Below are 19,101 nucleotides of genomic sequence, written 5' to 3' on the forward strand. Positions count from 1 at the left end.
TTAATTTGTAATACCAATATCCGATGCAATAACAGAACCAATACAGCTATAATCCTTTGACATTAGAAGATAAAATGTTATTTGTTAATATTTTTTTGTAAATATTTGTTAAATGGGCAATTGTAGAATGTGATCAAAATGGGCGGCTGCATCGGAATAACTAGGAGCAGAAGCGGGCCCGTGGGCGAGGAGTCTTCGGGGACTGTGTCTCGGCCTAATTCCGGTCGGTAGTAGCTCTGTCGCCGTGGTGACGGCTAATGCGTGGTCTGAACTGTGACTAAACGGAGGCATTCTTTTAGGTGGTTTAAGGAAGAACCAGTCGCTGTGCCATGAGACGATCAGGTGGAAATCGGACGTGCCGCTCACGGAGGGCCAGTTGCGGAGTAAGCGGGACGAGTTTTGGGACACGGCGCCCGCGTTCGAGGGTCGGAAGGAAATCTGGGATGCGCTGCGAGCTGCGGCCGTGGCGGCTGAGGCGATGGACTTCCAGCTGGCGCAGGCGATCCTGGACGGCGCTAGTGTGTCCGTGCCTAATGGGTATCTCACAGAGTGCTATGATGAGTGGGGTACTAGATATCAGGTGAGTCTAATATTTTTATCCCATTTCGACTAGTGATAGTGTATCTGGCAGACTTTAAAACAGATGTCACTTATATGGACAATAAACAACTTGTGTACATATAAGTAATGATTATTATAAAGTTAATAGAAAAGCAATACCCCTTAAGTTTTGCTCTCTCTACAGAACAGATGGGAACTGAATTGTGTATGACTATGACTTAGGTCAGTTATGATTAGAAATTTATGATAAACTTATAACCTTGCCAGTACATCTGTTGTGCATCATATGTGGCTTTCCATCAGAGAAGGGTCCTTATGCTTCATGTGCAATGAGGACCATACTTCTATTCGAATTTCAGATAAAAAGGTCCTTATTGTACTTGATTGTTAAGGACCCTTTGTGATGGAAAGCCACAAATTATTACTATTTTGGGAGTCCAAAAATCAATTTCTCTCTTTGTTTCTTTTACTATGGTTAATCCAGTGATATCTAATGTTTTATTGAATGAAATTGATCAGGTTGAACTTGCTATGAAAACTACTCAAGAATAACATTTATTTATTTATTTGAAAACATAATATACAGCATTACAGTCGAGACCAAATCACTGTACACATCAGATTACAGAATACATAATGTATTTACACAATTTAGGAAAATCAGATCACATCTTAATTCATGTTAAATGATGATAATGGTGATGCTAACCTTGAAAACATATAATTTCAAGTAATATGCAATTAATATTGACATTCTCTTTTTAAGGTCAAAAACTTGCCCAACTTATAATGGCAATATTTGTACTGTTTTCGGCAAGTAGTGATCTTTATTCAAAAATGATACCTTTTTGCTACTAATCTCTTTTTATTTAGGGTTGCATACCTCAAAAGGAAAAAACGGAACCCTTATAGGATCACTTGTGTGTTTGGCTGTCTGTCACAGCCTATTTTCTCCGAAACTACTGAACCAATTAAGTTGAAATTTGGTACACATATGTAAGTCTGTGGCTGGGACACGGATTAAACATCAGAAGTGCATAGAGATATTTTTTTTCTATGGTGTCTTAAAACTTAATGGATTTATGACCTGATACACCAAATGTTGCAATCATAGTTTATTAGTATTTCCTTGTGTGAAGAGTTGAGTTCTCTTTAGGAAGACACTATTAATTGAATGTTAATTAGATTTCAATTATGCATAGCCTCTTAAGAGTCTTAAGGCCCAAGGTACTACCTATAGTACTTATTCAGTTCAATGAAATTGAAATCATATTTATTTATTTATTTTAAACTTTATTGCACAAGAATAAGTAAAAAGACAAATGGCGGACTTAATGCCTTGAGGCATTCTCTACCAGTCAACCACTGGGCCAAACAGAAATTAGAAACAGAATCATATTCGATCGGAACAAAGTTGCTTTTGCTGTTTTAAACAACGCAAAATCTCTATTTCCTACACTAAAGGTTCAAATTTCTGTGGATAATTTTACATTTTTCTTTTGTTTGACTGGGCCTCAGGAGGATAGTGCAACCCACCTTTAATTGACCGTCGTTATGCAGAAAACGACCAACTCAATTTTTTTATCAATGCAGAAAGCGACCAAAGCTACTGAGTTAGGATGTAAGTCACTTTGACAAAAATAAAAAGTTGGTCGCTTTCTACAGAACTATGGTCAATTTCATGTAGGTGTTGCATAACCGATACACATTAATAAAAATAAAATAAAAAATAAAAATAAAAAAGCCCTTTATTCATTGTAACGTGTTTACATAAAAAATTTAAAATAAAACTATGCCTTATTGACCGAAGCGAAGCGAAGGTCTACGTTTTGACTCGGGCATTTTGCTTTCGTATGTCCGGATGTTCTCCTCTACAGGTCGCAATTCTTAACCGATTCTCGTGAAATTTTGTGACCGAATTTTATGACTAAATAAAATTTTTTTGTCAATCCGGTTTTTGGAAATTTTTAAAAATGGCGGAGTCGTGATACCTGGCGCCTAAACAAATAGTCGTATCGATATCATAAGACTTTTTTCTTTTTGAAACATGTTTACAGAGTTAATAGCAAAAAATGCAGAAAAAAATTATCGCTGGTTTAGGCGGTATTTAGATATTTAATTTTAACTAATTTTAATTTGAGAAGGAGTAGCTAAATTTCGTCAACTCATCTAAGAACTATTTGGCTCAGTTTGTAAACGTTCGCTTTTTCTGTTTGCACAGAGGGTCTGGGTTCGATCCCCAGTAATTGTATGCTGGGATATTATAACTTTTTGTATTTTTTTACACATAAATTTCGTATTGTTTTTCTTTAATTTACTATACACCGTGTTTTTATTGAATTCCGTTAACTTCGGGGTATAGTTAAGTACGTTTATAAGAACTAAATGGCATAGCTAATTTTCAAAAAAAAAAAATTTTTTTGTTTTCTTTTTTGTTTTTTTTTTTGTTTAAAAAGTAATTAAATGTAGCATATAGCGTTGTTGTAACACGGGCATTACATTTAACTCAACCAAACAATTGAAATCTGTGACATATCAATGTCATTTCGTACATCAATCGACCGAGATTGTACTTAAGTTTAGTAGCAAATGTATGAACTCATTCTAAACACTAATCAATATGTAAGCCGGCCCTAAGGCAAGTGTACACGCTTGTAGAGGCCTTATAGTAAAAAAATAAATTATGGATTATCTCCGAAATGGACTTAATTAGAACATCGGTGTCTTTGAGAAAGTTACTTGATTTAAGCTCAGGAATGCACCCTTGAAATTAACGGAAATCAAAAAAAAACACGGTGTATTTAAAGCTCTTAGCACCATGTTATTTCAAGCTCTGCTCGCGAGGTCTACAGCTCACAGAGCCACTAGTACTATGTGTTGTTACTAATGAATCCCTAGTGGGTAAAGGCCTCCTCCATTGCTGCCCATTTGTCCCTGTCTTGTGCTGTCGCCATCCAGTCTGTGCCGGCTGTTCTTTTTAAGTCTTCCTCCCAACGCATTTGTGGTCTGCCCCGGCCTCTTTTGCCAGATACACATTACCAAGGGCTAAAAGCAAGATTGAATTCTAGACCAAAGATTAGATAGTTTGCACTGATCTGTTGAACAACCTGAATGTCGACTTTGGTGCAAATTATATTGTGTAAACTATACTACGCGCAATATTCTGACTGACTCATAATGACAATATCCCATCAAGAACATTTTCATGTAAAATGTTGCCAAGACGAAACCATATGACTCACACTGCCAAAAAGTTATCAGGTCTCTTGTCGAGCCAAGCTTCTAACTCTACAAGCCCGAACTTCACTAACTCTACACCTTAGTCATAAAAATATGTGGATTTGCATATTTGGCAGAACCTGCCCCCTCCCCCTCCCCCTTAACGTATGGTGCACATTAATTAGTAATTGAAAACAATCATCATCATTACCAGCCTAGCACCTCACTGCTGGGCAAAGGTCTTCTCTCAGGAATGGGTTATATAATATAGACCCCAGCACAAACACCTAAAACCTGTGAACTGAAGAAAACTGTAATCTTTTGAGAAAACTAAGCATTGTATCCATCTTAAAATATCAAATGGAGATGTAGATATGCATGTTTACTCACAATGTTTGAAAATAATACTTAAATAACATATTTAATTAGCAATGTAGTTGCAATTTATCCTGTGTTATCTCTCAGTTGCTTGGGGCGAGGTAACACTTGGATAATTAAAGGAAAATTATACTGAAAAATACCAAGCTAAAGGGCATTTTCGGGTGCTTAAAAACTAAGCCGCTTTTTTAGGGTTCTATACCTAAAGGGTAAAAACGGGACCCTATTACTAAGACTCCACTGTCCGTCTGTCTGTCACCAGGCTGTATCTCATGAACCGTGATAGCTAGACAGTTGAAATTTTCACAGATGCCGCTATATTATATAATTTTGCCGCTATAACAACAAATACTAAAAAGTACGGAACCCTCGGTGGGCGAGTCCGAGTCGCACTTGTCCGGTTTTTTATTTATATTTAAGGGGGACTCCTACAAACAAAATAAATATGTATATTAAACCTTTAAATTTTCATAATTATGTGTTAATGGTTAATCGTAGATAACACTCCGACTAATTACCGGATGCTTAAAGCCTACGCCATCCCACTGGCTCCCCATTCTGGGCAACATAGCTCCTGCACACCTCCGTAGAAACAATAGCCTTCACCGAGAAGCCATCAAAACGCACAGGTGCTCTAACCTTCCCATCCACCGAGACCTCAACGAGATGAGTAATCAAAGGCTGAAGTCCAGAAACCCTCATGCTCTACAGATGCCCAATCAACAAACCACTTGGAGTTTGGTGGAGGCGTGGCAAGTAGAATGGGAGCACCATATGGACCAAATAAACCCTCTCATCCATCTCACACCTCAAACACCTCCTACCGGCTTCAAACAGCCCCGCCGCGTATGGTCCGCCGTTAATCGCTTTAGAACCGGAATTGGTAACTGTGCACCAATGGGGTTGGAGCGCCTCTCCTGCCTGCGAGTGTGGACACCCAGACCAGACCATCAAACACATAGTGCTGGAATGTCCCCTCACAAAATATATGGGCAATGTGAATGACTTCAACATCCTGGCTGAAGAAGCGGCTGCTTACCTGAGTAGGGCGAAATTTTAATTATAAGTTGTTAGCATACTTAACAAATGTTTGTATCCAGTGACATGTAACAAAGCCATACGATAAATAAATAAATCGTAGATCAGAAATCGAAAAAAATGCAAAAAATAAATCAAAATTCGGTCAGGAACCTTATCATACGCAGACAAGAGGTTAATTGCAATTGCAAGTGTCCATGGGTGACGGTGATTGCTTACCATCACTTATCGTCTGCTTGTTTGCCTCCTATATCATTAAAAAAAGTGAACACCGCTTATTGCGTTTGGTAGGTATTTTAATCCATCATTGGTGTTCCATTAGTATCACATCCCGTGTCCTTTTAGAGCGGTATGTCGCCATTGTTGTGACATAGAGGGCTCAAAGCGAAAGTGGAATCGAGTTTGATAAAGTCATTGACACTTAATTGACTCATGATACAGTCAAGGTCATAAATATCTAAACATTTCGTCATCAAGCTTAGGTTTTCTTAAGGACTTTAGAGTCAGTATGAGGTTTAACAATCCCACCCACTACACCGTATCATACCATGGCCGTGCTGTGAATGTATCAGGCACGGAATGTAACGCGATACGGATTACTATGCCCACTACACCGTGTCCACATTGTTTCATATCCGTATAGTGTAGCATCTGCCTATAATCCCCGTAGCATCCGCGTTTCATCCCCTTAGTACCCGCGTTTTATTCGCGAGAGCAATACTCGTCAGAAAGAGCGAGCAAATAGTTATCAGACTGGCAAGAGCGAGCAAGAAATATGGCAACGCGTTTATAACGGGCTTAGAACAGTCACCATAAGCGGTTATAATCCGTATGCTCACCGTTTCGCCGCCTGCAAGCACCGTTCTTGCAACGTTGCGTGCCGTGCACGGAGCGTTCCGGTATGGTCGGTGACGGAACGGGCTAGTGGGCATCATAGTCTCATACTTTTGAATACAAAGAATATTTTTTTGCCTGACACGTTCCTACTACGGTCATGGTATGATACGGTGTAGTGGGCAGAGACCTTAACAGATTCTTAAATGGTAGCAATTCGCATATTTCATCCATAGTTTTCATACTCATACACATAATCTTTATTGCATATCACATTGTATCTTAGTTTTAGTGATTTCCGTAGCCGTAAACCATGCTAAGCGCGTACTATCAGGCGGGCTGTATGCTTGTTTGCCACCAATGTGGTGTTAAAAAAACCTTGACTCACAGCTAATATAAAGGTTTGTAATACGAAAATTAATATGCTTGGGTATTTTACCTTATGCGCTTATACACTAAAAATGCTAAGTAAAATTGAATCTCTCTCTCTTCCGGGCTATATATCCCACATGGTGATGGGGTCAGCTTTCCGTGTTATTTGCTTCCACTTCGCCCTATCCTCGACGTCGTTTTCGGACACTTTGCACTCAATCATATCTTTTAGCACTACGTCCTTCCATCTTGTTTTCGGTTTACCTCTGCCTCTTTTACCGGGGATGGAAAGTCGTAGTGCTAAATTTCCGACGTAGTCTGGTGGTCTCCTTCTAACGTGGCCATACCATCGCAGCCTACTCTCCTGCATTTTGTCGGCGATGTCACGCACGCCCAGGCTGCCTCGCACGTACTCTAAGTAAAATTGAATAACATCTATAATATATTCAATATCTATATTTGTTTATTCAATATCTTAATCTTTGTACCCATACTAGCATACTACCCATCAGTATCTGTATTTATCTATATGAATGTACATATCGCGTTTCTTATCTTATCCAAGACGCGTGTATCTAATCTACTTACTAAGAATCTAAGGCGGCCTTTCCACTGAGGAAGAGATGAGCGGATCAGCGGAAATGAGAGACCTGTGTGAATCAACCAATACCATTGGTTGTATTTGTAAATTTGTACCTATTCCTGAAATTGGTAGAGAACTAATTTGATTCCCGCACGTTTCCACTCATCTCTCATCTCCGCATCAGGCAGCCTAGGCTAAATAGGAACCACTGGATTTTGGTAGAACTCAGATTTTGTACTTATATTATATTATTTATATTTTTCTTTTTGACACCAGTTTGAAAAATGCCAGGGTAAAAGCGATGAGAGTTTATGTAGTGTCAGGATGCTCGATGGGGGTGTATTGGTAACTGGTAATTAATTAATACCAAATACAGGATCTGTTAACTATTATTTATTTAATTAAATGTTAAGAGTACACCTTAGTTGTAAACTGTCTATCCCCCAAGAGAGAGAGAGGGCGGGGGGGGACAGCGTTTAGTTACCACACTCTCCCCCAGCCCATTTATAAAAGAACACTTAACTTACAGCGAGCGCTTAAATTACACTAATTACTTAGAGCTAACATTTGGTTAACGTGGCGTTTTATGCTTCGCCCCTCCACATTTACCAAATATGTAACCCCTGGTGTCAGACACTCCTTAATCTCTCCCCCAATCCACTTTCGTTTTTTATCTCTATAATCTCTAACCATGACTTTCATCCCCACATCAAAAGTCACATTTGGATTTCCCTTACTGAACTCTACTAGTTTTTCATAATTAATTTGCAACCTAGCACTTACAGGCTGTGGTCTAAGTAAGGAAAATCTAGTTCTCAGCTCCCGCTGATACATTAGTTTCGAGGGGCTGACACCAGTAGCTCTATTTACACTTGTTCGATAATCAACTAAAAATAAGTTCGTTGCGTCTTCCAGTGACTTTCCACTGGCTATAATTTTCTTTACATGGCTTTTAAAAGTCTGTACAAAGCGTTCGGCGGCTCCATTCGTTGCTGGGTAATAAGGTGGGGCCGCCGAACGCTTCCCATCCTCGTCGCCAGTGTAGTGTCAGGATGCTCGATGGGGGTGTGTTGGTAACTGGTAATTAATTAATACCAAATACAGGATCTGTTAACTATTATTTATTTAATTAAATGTTAAGAGTACACCTTAGTTGTAAACTGTCTATCCCCCAAGAGAGAGCGGGACAGCGTTTAGTTACCACAGTTTATTATTTCCATGTTTGTTTTGTGTAATTCTTTGTAATAAGTTACGCCAGTTACGGTATCGTCTTGGGTCGTCCCATTCGTTTTTCGTCACGTTCTTAAATTAGTCCTATTCTGTTTTCGTCACCCATTCCACATTCGTCACAATCGTCGGTGGCTTTCAATGTAGAATGCGTGACGAAAGCAGAATAGGACTAATTTAAGAACTTGACGAAAAACGAATGGGACGACCGAAGACGATACCTAAGTTACCAAGTAAGTAGTAGTAGTTCGTGTAGTTAGTTAGTGTTTGTGTTTTAAGTTGTTGTGTTAGTTTTAATTACCTAGGTACTTAAAATTTTATTTTTCCCATAAAGTAAGAGTATGCTGATGGTTATGGCGCCATCGATCGTTCGAAAAGATTGCACCATACCTTTGGCTTACAGTCGAGTAGATGGCGTTAATATTAATATTTATCAAGTTAACACATATCAGTGAAAGAATAAGGACCAAAGTCAAATGGTGGTCTAACAATTTAATCTTCTGCCGAAATATGGCAGTAAATGTACAGTGGCTACATAATTTACTTTGACAATCCGCCTCTATACACTCTATTCTCTTTGCTATAACCGACGTTATTATAGAGCTAAGTATTTTGCTCGATTACGTATAATAACCGAGTGATATAAATGAGCAGACTGAATGAATGTGATCGGGTATCGATTTGAGATAATTTGTGTGACGGCGCTGACTCATTGTTGTAAATGTCACGTGGAACGCTTACTATTCCCATCCTGACTTTAATAATATTATACCCACTAGGTCAGACCGGTCGTCAGCCATTCACAGATAAACGTTCCGAGTTTCCTTGGTACAGTCAGCCAAGAAAGTGGTCTACCACTTTTCGACTCTATCAATCAGATAATAGAGTCGAAAAGTGGTAGACCACTTTCTTGGCTGGCCGTACCTTATGTAACCCCGGTACCAATGAGATTTTCGGAACTCATGTACCAAATATTATTTGATATTTCGTACGAAATATCATTTGATATTTACCAGTCGCTTTTCGGTGAAGGAAAACATCGTGAGGAAACCGGACTTATCCCAATAAGGTCTAGTTTATCCTCTGGGTTGGAAGGTCAGATGGCAGTCGCTTCCGTAAAAACTAGTGCCTACGCCAATTCTCGGGATTAGTTGCCAAGCGGACCCCAGGCTCCCATGAGCCGTGGCAGAATGCCGGGATAACGCGAGGAAGATGATGAGGAAGTCACATGGTGGCAGCGACGCAGCCAAAGAGGCGTACTAAGTTATTACAGAAACAAATTTTCATAAGAGTTATCATTATCTCTAAGGGTCGTATTCCACCTGTCCAATGTCATTGCGTCTTACTAACTCATTGAGCTAAATTGTAAGACTAAATACACATTGGACAGATGGAATGGAATTGGAATACCACTTTAAAACCAGTTCGATTTCTGAAAACTTTGTATGACATTTTAGTCTTTAAATGCGGTCAAGAATACACTTTAAAATCTGACGGTTTTTATCAGCCCACTGTGTAGATTGTCCAGCTTGGACAAGACCACGAGTATTCTAATCTAACGAACCCAACCAATGAAATATTTTCGATACCCTAGTTCACACTCGTACGTGCTCGATGCTCGTACTAATTACAGGAAATCTTTGGATTTAATTTGTCAATGAAATAGCTTATAAAATATATAAGTGTGTTGGTATGTACGGGAAACTATTTACACAGAAGATACTTTCTCTTCTATTTTTATAAAATCGACCAACCTCGTTGGGTACCCATTGTGTATGTCGCCATTACAACAGTGTGTGGGTGACCCCCATTCTTATTATTTATAATTCAATCTTTTTTATAGTATATTCCATTATTTCCATTTCCAGGTCAATCGTACAAATAATTTAGTCGTAGGTGTTATTGATTCTGGTAAATTGAAATGGATGACTTATACTCCCTTATTCATAAAACTTAGCAAGCGTTTGTTAAATTTTGTGTAACCAACACAAATGGCTAAGGGGCTATTCATAAATTACGTCATTTCAAATTAGGGGGGGGGGGTCTGGACATCGGATGACGGTAGCATGAAGTAGGAGGAAATGGGGTCATTTGAAGCATGATTTTTGGATGATTATAGGGGGGGGGGGGTCAAAAATCGCCAAAAATCGATGACGTAATTTATGGACAGCCCCTAAAGGACGGACGAACGGACAATTATCAACGGCTTGTTAGATTTGACAAATGCTTACGAAAGAGTTCAACGTTTAATTAATCTCCAATGTTTTTACGCCCGCATACAGTCAGCAGCAGAAGTTGCTAAGCGAGCGAGGTGTTCAAAATTACCTTGCCACGCTCTTATTCTCTTAACAATATAGTCGCGTCAAGATCATTTTGAACACCTGGCCCGCTTAGCAACTTCAGCTGCTGACTGTACATATAGGTAGGGGGTTTTCACATTATAGTCTACCGTTTAACTAAGGCGGTTGGTAAGAAGTTACTTATTATATAAACTACTTCTACTTTTTTTGACCGCTTGAGATAAGTAGTTGAAATACAATACCGAGAGCGTACCCACGTTGACCCAAAGCAGGTTGGAGACTTCATGTACCTTTGAATTAAAAACAATTCTGTATATGTTCCAGGTCCCTATCTACTGCCTGTCGCCCCCCATAAACATGGTGAAGGAGGCGAGTGGACGTGACTCACCCGCAGAATGGTCGGAGCCAGTGGAGGTCAGTATTTACAGCATTTACCCTAAGTAAATTATACTAGAGTGAAAATAAAATTCCTGGATTTTATTGTTTAAATTTTATTTTTTTGAGAAAAACATTAGTGCCAGCCTTGTGTTGCTAAACGGACTCGCATTACTCGCTTGTTTAATCATACTCGCCTGGAAATTATCACTTCCTGGCCTTTGTATCATTTGCGTAAACATATTTGGCGAAACACGATCCCGACCTACCGACCTCCCGGCTAACCGGTACGCGAAATTCAAAGATCCATAAATTATGAAAGGAGTTTAGTTTTAGACGAATTCGTGTCTGAAAATCGACAATAGATGTAGATGGCGCTATACTAACTCTGGATGTCAAAATGACGTTTGACAATTTAGTATTTAGGTTCGACTTCCAAACTAGGGGGTACGGTTTTTTCTTAGATTTTACTTATGTATTACAATCAATAACTTTCACTTCTCAAAAAACTTGAGTCTGCACCTGCAGGTCCGAATTCCCAAGGCCAATAATGATAAAATAACGTGAAACCATTTTGTATTTGCAGGGCGGCGCGGAGGTGGCTCTGCGCTTGCGTCTCTCTCACACATGTCGCGACGTGACGCTCGCAGCCACCGCCAGGCACAGCATAGCGCAATGCAAGAACAAACTACACGTAAGTAAACTGTCGACACTATTTCCTGATTTTAGATCTACCACAGAACTGACACTTCGTTCACATGGTCTCATCAAACATCGAGGATCCACCATATTTTTTTAATCAGGTGAGTAAATCGCTGCTGGATATCGACATCTCTGGCAGACACAGCACCGTCTTTACCATAAGGGCACACGGGGCCCGTGCCGAGGGCCCCCATCCTCAGGGGGCCCCGAAGGACAGACAGTAACAGTATATTTGACTACCCATAATAAATAGATCATAGTAGAAAATGTTGGATTATCTAATTCGGTTTTTTACTTTCCAAAAAGGGCCCCAAATTCTTATGTGCCCAAGGGCCCCAGCATAGTTTAAGACGGCCATGCCGCAGACAATATAAAATACAATAACGTCCACTAATCTTGTCGATTCTCGATCCTCGCACATAAGAATGTCAAGCGTGAGTAGGTTTTAAAAAAAACGTATGTAAGTTGGGTGGCAATGCAATATCGAGCTGGTCTGATGATGGATACAGGAGGTGGCCACAGGAACTCTGTGATAAAACAACACAACCTTATTGTGTATGGGTTTGTTAGAATTGTCTCGATAAGTATTAGTTGCCTGTTGAAAGAAAAGCACAGTCAGCTATAAAAGCTTGTATCAAAAATTAAATTTATGACAAATATGTAGTTTACATCAATTTATTTTGTCCCCAGGCTCAAGAGGACATAGAGCCGTGGCGCCAGCGCTGGTTCTACGGCGGGAAGCTACTCGGAGACCGACTCCTCATCGAGGAAGCCAAGATCACGCCCGGCTACGTCGTCCAGGTCATCGTCAGCACCGAGCCGCAACCGCCGAGCTAGGTCTAGACAGATGCCCTAGGTCTCCTGGGTCAAGTTCTCAAGTTAAGGTAGGGCTCGAACAGTTCCGGTAAATGTAGGGAGACTGAAATGATATTTATCCATTTCAAAATCACCCAAGTATAACAGAAACACACTAAACCAGGGGTCACCAAATGGCGGACCCCGGTCCGGATGCGGACCGCCGACCTACATAATTTTAATACATATTTAATAAACTCAAGTAGAAACGGACCGCGATGGTCACGTTATTTTAAAAAATCGGACCCCTGAAAAAACTAATTGGTGACCCCTGCACTAAACTATAGATGACCTCAGGCGTTTGCTAAAATTTTATTTGATGATTTGTTTAGTAGAAATAGCTGAATTTTGAGCAAATTCTTAGTACAAATTACAGCTTCATGCAGCCAACCCTTCCACCTATCCGTAGCGGGCCGCAATAACTCCTTTACCAACGGTAGTATACATCGATACCCTAGTTAACGATTGTACTAATTAAATAAATAAATAAAAATCATTTATTTCAGAAAACAGGTTCCATAATATGGTTAGTAACTCTTAATTTAAGAACTATGTAATTACGCGGAAAAATTGGTTGTAATAACTTTATGTTTGTGCACTATGGTACTAATTACAACATTTTTCTCCCCACGATTGTGAACTAGGGTATCGATATATAGACCTTATGTTGCGAATGGTCGGTTTGGAGTGTTGAAATTGGTAAATGTTATCGAAGTTATTGTATAGTTTACGAAAATATCTAGCATGATTTTAAGCAACTAAGAAAACTTAATATGCTTAATATTTTCATAATACGTACCGCCATCTACAGAATAAGATGCTAAAATAAAATATCTCAAATCTTATGTGATATGTATAAGATTATCAAAAGAGCTTACATAATCGAACTGCCAACAATACAAATCCTAGAGTTCATTGTTGATGGCTTTTCGAAAGTACAATGCAACTTGATGAGGGTAAGCCTCAGGGGGTTGTTACAATTTGGTGCCCGTGCCCAGGATTTATAACTTTGATGTTGATATTACAAGCTAATTTAGGTAGATATGCGTTTAAAATCATTGCAAATTAATGCGTATTTATTAACCAATAATTATGAAGAAGTTTTGAATTCGATTTGAAAACAGACACTGATATTACAAATGCGGAAGTCCTGTCTTTTACTACCTTTTTCACGGTTATTGGTATGTATCGTTTACCGGATTATCATGAAATTTAGCATTTAAAAAAGAAAGCATAACTCATAGGGATGGACATAGATGCTTTAGAAAACTAGTGGTTTTTAAATGTATGCGCCAACCGTGTAATTTTTTTTTTTTTTCAAATATGTTCAATAGTTGACTGTGACTTCACTGTTTGCAAGCCCTGCGTTAACTTTCAATTCTAGGGCGCTATTGAAACTGTTTCACTGTCCTATTTTGAGCCATTTTACTAATGTTACCATTTTTTTTTCTGATCAATTTTTTCATCATCACGAAGATGTCTTAAATTTGGCCGTGTGTAAAACCGAAGTGCAATACACTTCAAATTATTGCACAAAATATTTTATCGATAGATGTACTGATTCGTACAGGTATGATTTCTGCCTATTTTCTGAGCTAATAAATTAGGCTAGACTAAAAAGCTTATATAAATAAGTGTTCCGTGAACAAAGTTTTGTACGGAACACTAAAAATCACGGTATTCACGGTACTGTATATATCACAACACTTTGCCGATACAATTTGTCATAATCCTTGTAAATAAATAGTATGTTGACAGTATATATGTGTAATTTATCATGGCAATTGTTTAGGCAAATATTGTGATTATTAGACTTATGAAAAATTTATTTTGGAGCTCAAAATATATTAATTTATGGGTCTAACCATGTGACAATCAATTATAGAAAACGCTAATCGAAACTTAAATGCGTGGAAATGATCACGTGACTCTTCGTTCTGTCATATTGATACATATTGCTTCATTGGCGTTTGTCGACGAACGATTGTCTGTAGCCCTTGGCTACGGTCCCAGATGGTTATTTTTCACCTTATTTCAAAGTGTTATGAGCTATTGTCGATTGACAAACTTTGGATTGGTATGAGGTAAATTTTCTTAGCAATACAGTTGGGATACTAGACTATTGTGATAACCAACAATTTTAAGTACTATTTTGAAGGCTTGTACAAAGTCGTAAGACTATTATGCTTACAGGGTATTTCGTTATTATCGTTATGTATAACCATTCTCTGAGAGGTATATATGTAGGTACTTATGTACTTTTACTAAGCGACCAACTCCGAAACCGTGATAAAAAACTGCAATGCCGTAGAAAATCGACGAAACAGCTGATCTTTTCATGTTTTCTGGATTAGCCCCATAGCAAAAGTTGTTAGTATTACCTATTTACATTCTTACCACACGAAGTATGGTTAGATATTTAAAAAATCAACCTGTATAATGATTAGCATTTGAAAGCATTCTACATTTGACTGATTTGGTTTTTTCATCAAAATAGCTAGTATTTCATAATTCTGTAAATACCTTTGACGAAAAGGAATTACGTATGTATGTAAATACAAAATGTGGCTGTCCAAGGCAAAAGGTCCCCTTGGTTTATTTTGCATTGGAACGTTACAAAAACGTTGATAATAATGTATGTATGTCTTTCGTTGTGGATGAATGTCACCAGAGGCCTGAATGTTGGTTGGTATAGAACATTATTAATTTGAATTGTGCTTAGAGTTTAGTACGATTATTTATTAGGGTGGTATTCCATCTGTCCAGTGTGCATTGCGTCTCACTGTCTCATTAAGCAAAATGTGAGACGTAAATACACATTGGACCAATATATTGGATAGATGGAATACGAGGGTGGTTTGAGAAGTAACTTGGTTCCATAGAAATTTAGAATATGGTTTTAGCTGGAAAAAGAATAAAAGTACGCGAATTAGATGAAGCCTGCATCTCAACTGAGTGAGTTCGACTTTTTTCATAATTAATAAAGTACACAACATTCCCCTACACATTTGTTTTCAGGTCGAACCAAGTTACTTATCAAAACGCCCTAGTACCACCCTTAGGTCCTTAAAAATAAAGATTAAATTCGATGTTGCGTTTCGTTTGATTTTTTTCCAAATTATTACGATAACAAAAACTTGAGAAAATGAGTGGTTATTGTGAGAGATTTCGACGCAAATAGAATTTAATAAGGTTTATTTAAAAAAAAGATTTTATTTTTCAAATGAGCTACATTAAACGTAATTTACATAACAGCAAATTTATAGTATATTTTACACAATTTATAACCTTAAAACGCAAAATCTGGCAAAATAGTACTGAGATGACATGTGTCACCGTACCTATGCTGTAAATATACTACAACTTCAATCTTGAATATACATAATATTAGGACTCTGTTGAGTAACTTGAGTACCATTGTCTGTTTTTTCGCTGTCGCATATTAGTAACGCTAAAGCCCCAATATTGTAAAACAATGTTTTTATATCTCAAATGTTAAAATGATAATTCCATTGCACGATCTATTACCCACCAATCTGTCTGGTTTTAGCATAGACATGGCATGGTGCGCCATGAGGGACAGAACATACGCAAAGCGAAGAAGTTAAAAACACGTTTTAACTTTCCTGACAATTAACATACCAAAAACAACCTACGGAATTTAGTCGGGTTATTGTTATATTTGTTACCCACCAGGAACCGGTGGACAACAACAATATGTCTACCGTTGACGTGGCACTTAGAAGTACCTAGGCACAAATGAAAAGTGAGACTATGACAAGGCAAGGACACACAATACTAGATTTGAGCAACACGGAAGAGAGTCTACATTCGCACTATTTCCCCTCTGCCGAGGTTCAAGATCAACTGTATATGCACACAACTCATACGTACACAATAAAGAGATCGAGGCGTGCAAGATTTGTCTTTGAAGTGTGTCATTTTCTTAGTATTTGTGTCATCATTACTGATTGGATTTTGTATGTAGCGAGTGAGAAGTGCGACTGTGTGCACGTTTCCCCCCGCAAAAAATGGCAGAACGATGTGTACGGTAAGATATCGCTTGGGCTCCTCCCTTCTGACGTGTCGGAAGCCGGTGCTACTCGAAGAATAACAGCGATTTCTCTGCTACTCCTAGCTCCTAGACTCCTATTCAAAGCTCAATAAGACTTTCACGTTCGGTCATTTCCCCCCCCACATGGGGTCTTATCTTCTTCGTGGTCGTGACCTCATGTCTGAGGGACGTGACTCCTATGGGTAGTAGTATTCTTCCTACCACTGCTCTCCAGGCCTCTCGATCTTCGGCCATCTGCATCGTTGCCTGGAGCGAAGTCTGGGTAATATTTTGGACCACATCTGACCATCTACTGGGTCTTATCTAGTGACCTATTCATGGGTTTTTAACAATATAATGACAGTTCAGGTTCAGTTGGATGATCGGCAATGTCAATCTGAATTTTAGTATTTGAGATGTAACAAAGTTTAATTTTATTGTGAATTGTATATTATATGAACTGCCACTCTATAAATTGCAGCAATTCTAAATATAATAGACTTAATAAATTTTAATACTGTGAAATAATCATATTGTATATGTATCAATATTAATTTATTAACGTAGTGGTTGTAAATATGGAAAATAAATATATGATAAAGGTCGTTGCAATGTGACTAGAAAATAATAGAAGTGCGTTGGGGTAAGTTCAAAATCGGGGTAAGTTCGAAAATGACGAATATCTACTAAACTAGAAGCACTTTCTACTGTAGCAAGTGTAGCAACAGTAAGGATTGTTAAAGTATGTAGTGCATTTTTAATATTATCCAGCTTTTGAAGCTATCCCCAATGCAAGTTATAGCTTTCGGAAATTTCCTAATTATTTAAATTTTAACTATCACTTATTTAGAAAACTTATATTTTTTAATTAAATTATTTTAATACCGTCAATAAGCAACGATCTCTAACTTGAGGCAGTCTTCACATTGGATCCGACCCGCACGCCGCTCTGGTGTGCAAGCGGGACGTCTATAGCGCAGTCTCGCCTGCACACCGGAGTTGAGCGCTGCATCAGTGTGATAAGGCGCTTTTACTGGTAACTTAGGAAAAATAGCGCCTAAATGACCAATAAAAATAGGTCATCTTAATAGGTCCGTTTGTGTAGGTATTGTTGTGATTCGTACAAAATTACAAATATTTGTATATTTATTTATATTTCTAGTGTGCGTTAGCGGACTATAATAAAGTGTTATCCTGTACAAATGGACATTTTAAAGCTTCAAAATCACCCAATGATATTATTTTTTGTTTCTTTTTTAACTGGCCAGTGACAATAGAAATTCAACTAAGTATTTATTTAAATTTCTTAATTTTGTCACAATAGAGTTTATTTTTGATTAAGTCAGGACATAGAAATTATAAAAACATGATATAACTAAAGGTTTGGAAAGGACTCTATACGTAGTAGTATAGGGTCGAATTTAGATATTTTACTCTATGCCCTCACATATAAATATTCAATATTAGTACAAATCATATTTCAGTTTTTGACATCTAAGAACGGAGTATAGATAACATACCTAACTAACAATAAAAAATACTGGTACAAAATATGGTTTTATATGTTAGTTCACCGCAACCTTACCTAAAATCTATAGATCGTCGATTCTTTATATCGATGACTTCTAGATGTCAAGATTGTCAAGTGATCGATGATTGACCGACAAATCGTTTGGTGGGACAACACCCTTAATTTACTCATTTCATATCATCCATGTTTCTATATTATACCAAAACCTGGCCATTAACAGTGATAGTCGATATAGACGGTCAAGCAAATTTTGTCAGTAAAAAAACCGGCCAAGTGCGAGTCGGACTCGCGTTCCAAGGGTTCCGTATATTACACAATTTTTAACAATCAGTGCCGGATTAAGATATTTTGATGCCCTAAGCATTTCTAGGTGCCCCCTCTCCCTAGGGTCATCAAGATTACATTGATTTTTTGGTAAATTGAGAGAAGTTCATTGCCGCATTACAGCTGAGAATGGAAACCAGTCACATCATTTTATCACGAAAATTGACAGTGCCGCAGCAGTAATGTTGCAACAGAGTACCTAATGCTGTTGCAGTCGCCACCCGAATGTCACCTTTATCATAGCGTAGAAAGTAATAGAAACGCGAGCGAAGCGAGCGCGGAAATTTTTCGATATAAAAACGCAATATGATAGACAGTTGTACATTTTTACTTTTAGTATGGAAATCAGTCACATCATTTTATCACGGAAGTTGACAGTACTGCAGCAGTAACGTTGCAACAGAGTAATGTTGCTGCAGTCGCCACCCGAATGTCACCTTTATCATATATCCTTATAAAGTAATTGAAAACGCGAGCGAAGCGAGCGCGAAAATTTTTCGATATAAAAACGCAATTTTAATTTTAGTCCCAACCAGGCGCGAATCCAGGATTTCATACAGAGAAGGGATGGGACAGTTTTCTATCAGCCTAGCTTCACATAGGGCTCGATATTTAAGGGTCTCAGCGAGGTTGTTTTCATGCATAATATTTGCAAGAAAGCAGAGAGCTTGGAATTGAATTGGCGAAGTGTGAGAAAGGCAGTAGGCCCAGCTGCGAAAGAGGAAAGCTTGGATTTGGATCCACGCCC

General features: G+C 38.3%; 1 protein-coding gene across 1 annotated transcript in view; it reads left to right on the forward strand.

The window, feature by feature from the left end:
* LOC134794455 (ubiquitin domain-containing protein 2) overlaps positions 1-19,101 on the forward strand; it is a 24,050-nt gene continuing 4,949 nt past the window's right edge. Inside the window, exons 1-5 of the mRNA XM_063766270.1 lie at positions 1-223; positions 300-580; positions 10,837-10,926; positions 11,474-11,581; positions 12,280-18,267. Of these exons, the coding sequence (XP_063622340.1) occupies positions 139-223; positions 300-580; positions 10,837-10,926; positions 11,474-11,581; positions 12,280-12,426 (711 nt within the window). The 5' untranslated portion in view covers positions 1-138 and the 3' untranslated portion in view covers positions 12,427-18,267. The remainder of the gene's footprint in view (positions 224-299; positions 581-10,836; positions 10,927-11,473; positions 11,582-12,279; positions 18,268-19,101) is intronic.

Source organism: Cydia splendana, chromosome 10 (assembly GCF_910591565.1).
Source record: "Cydia splendana chromosome 10, ilCydSple1.2, whole genome shotgun sequence".
In the NCBI taxonomy this organism is placed as follows: domain Eukaryota; kingdom Metazoa; phylum Arthropoda; class Insecta; order Lepidoptera; family Tortricidae; genus Cydia; species Cydia splendana.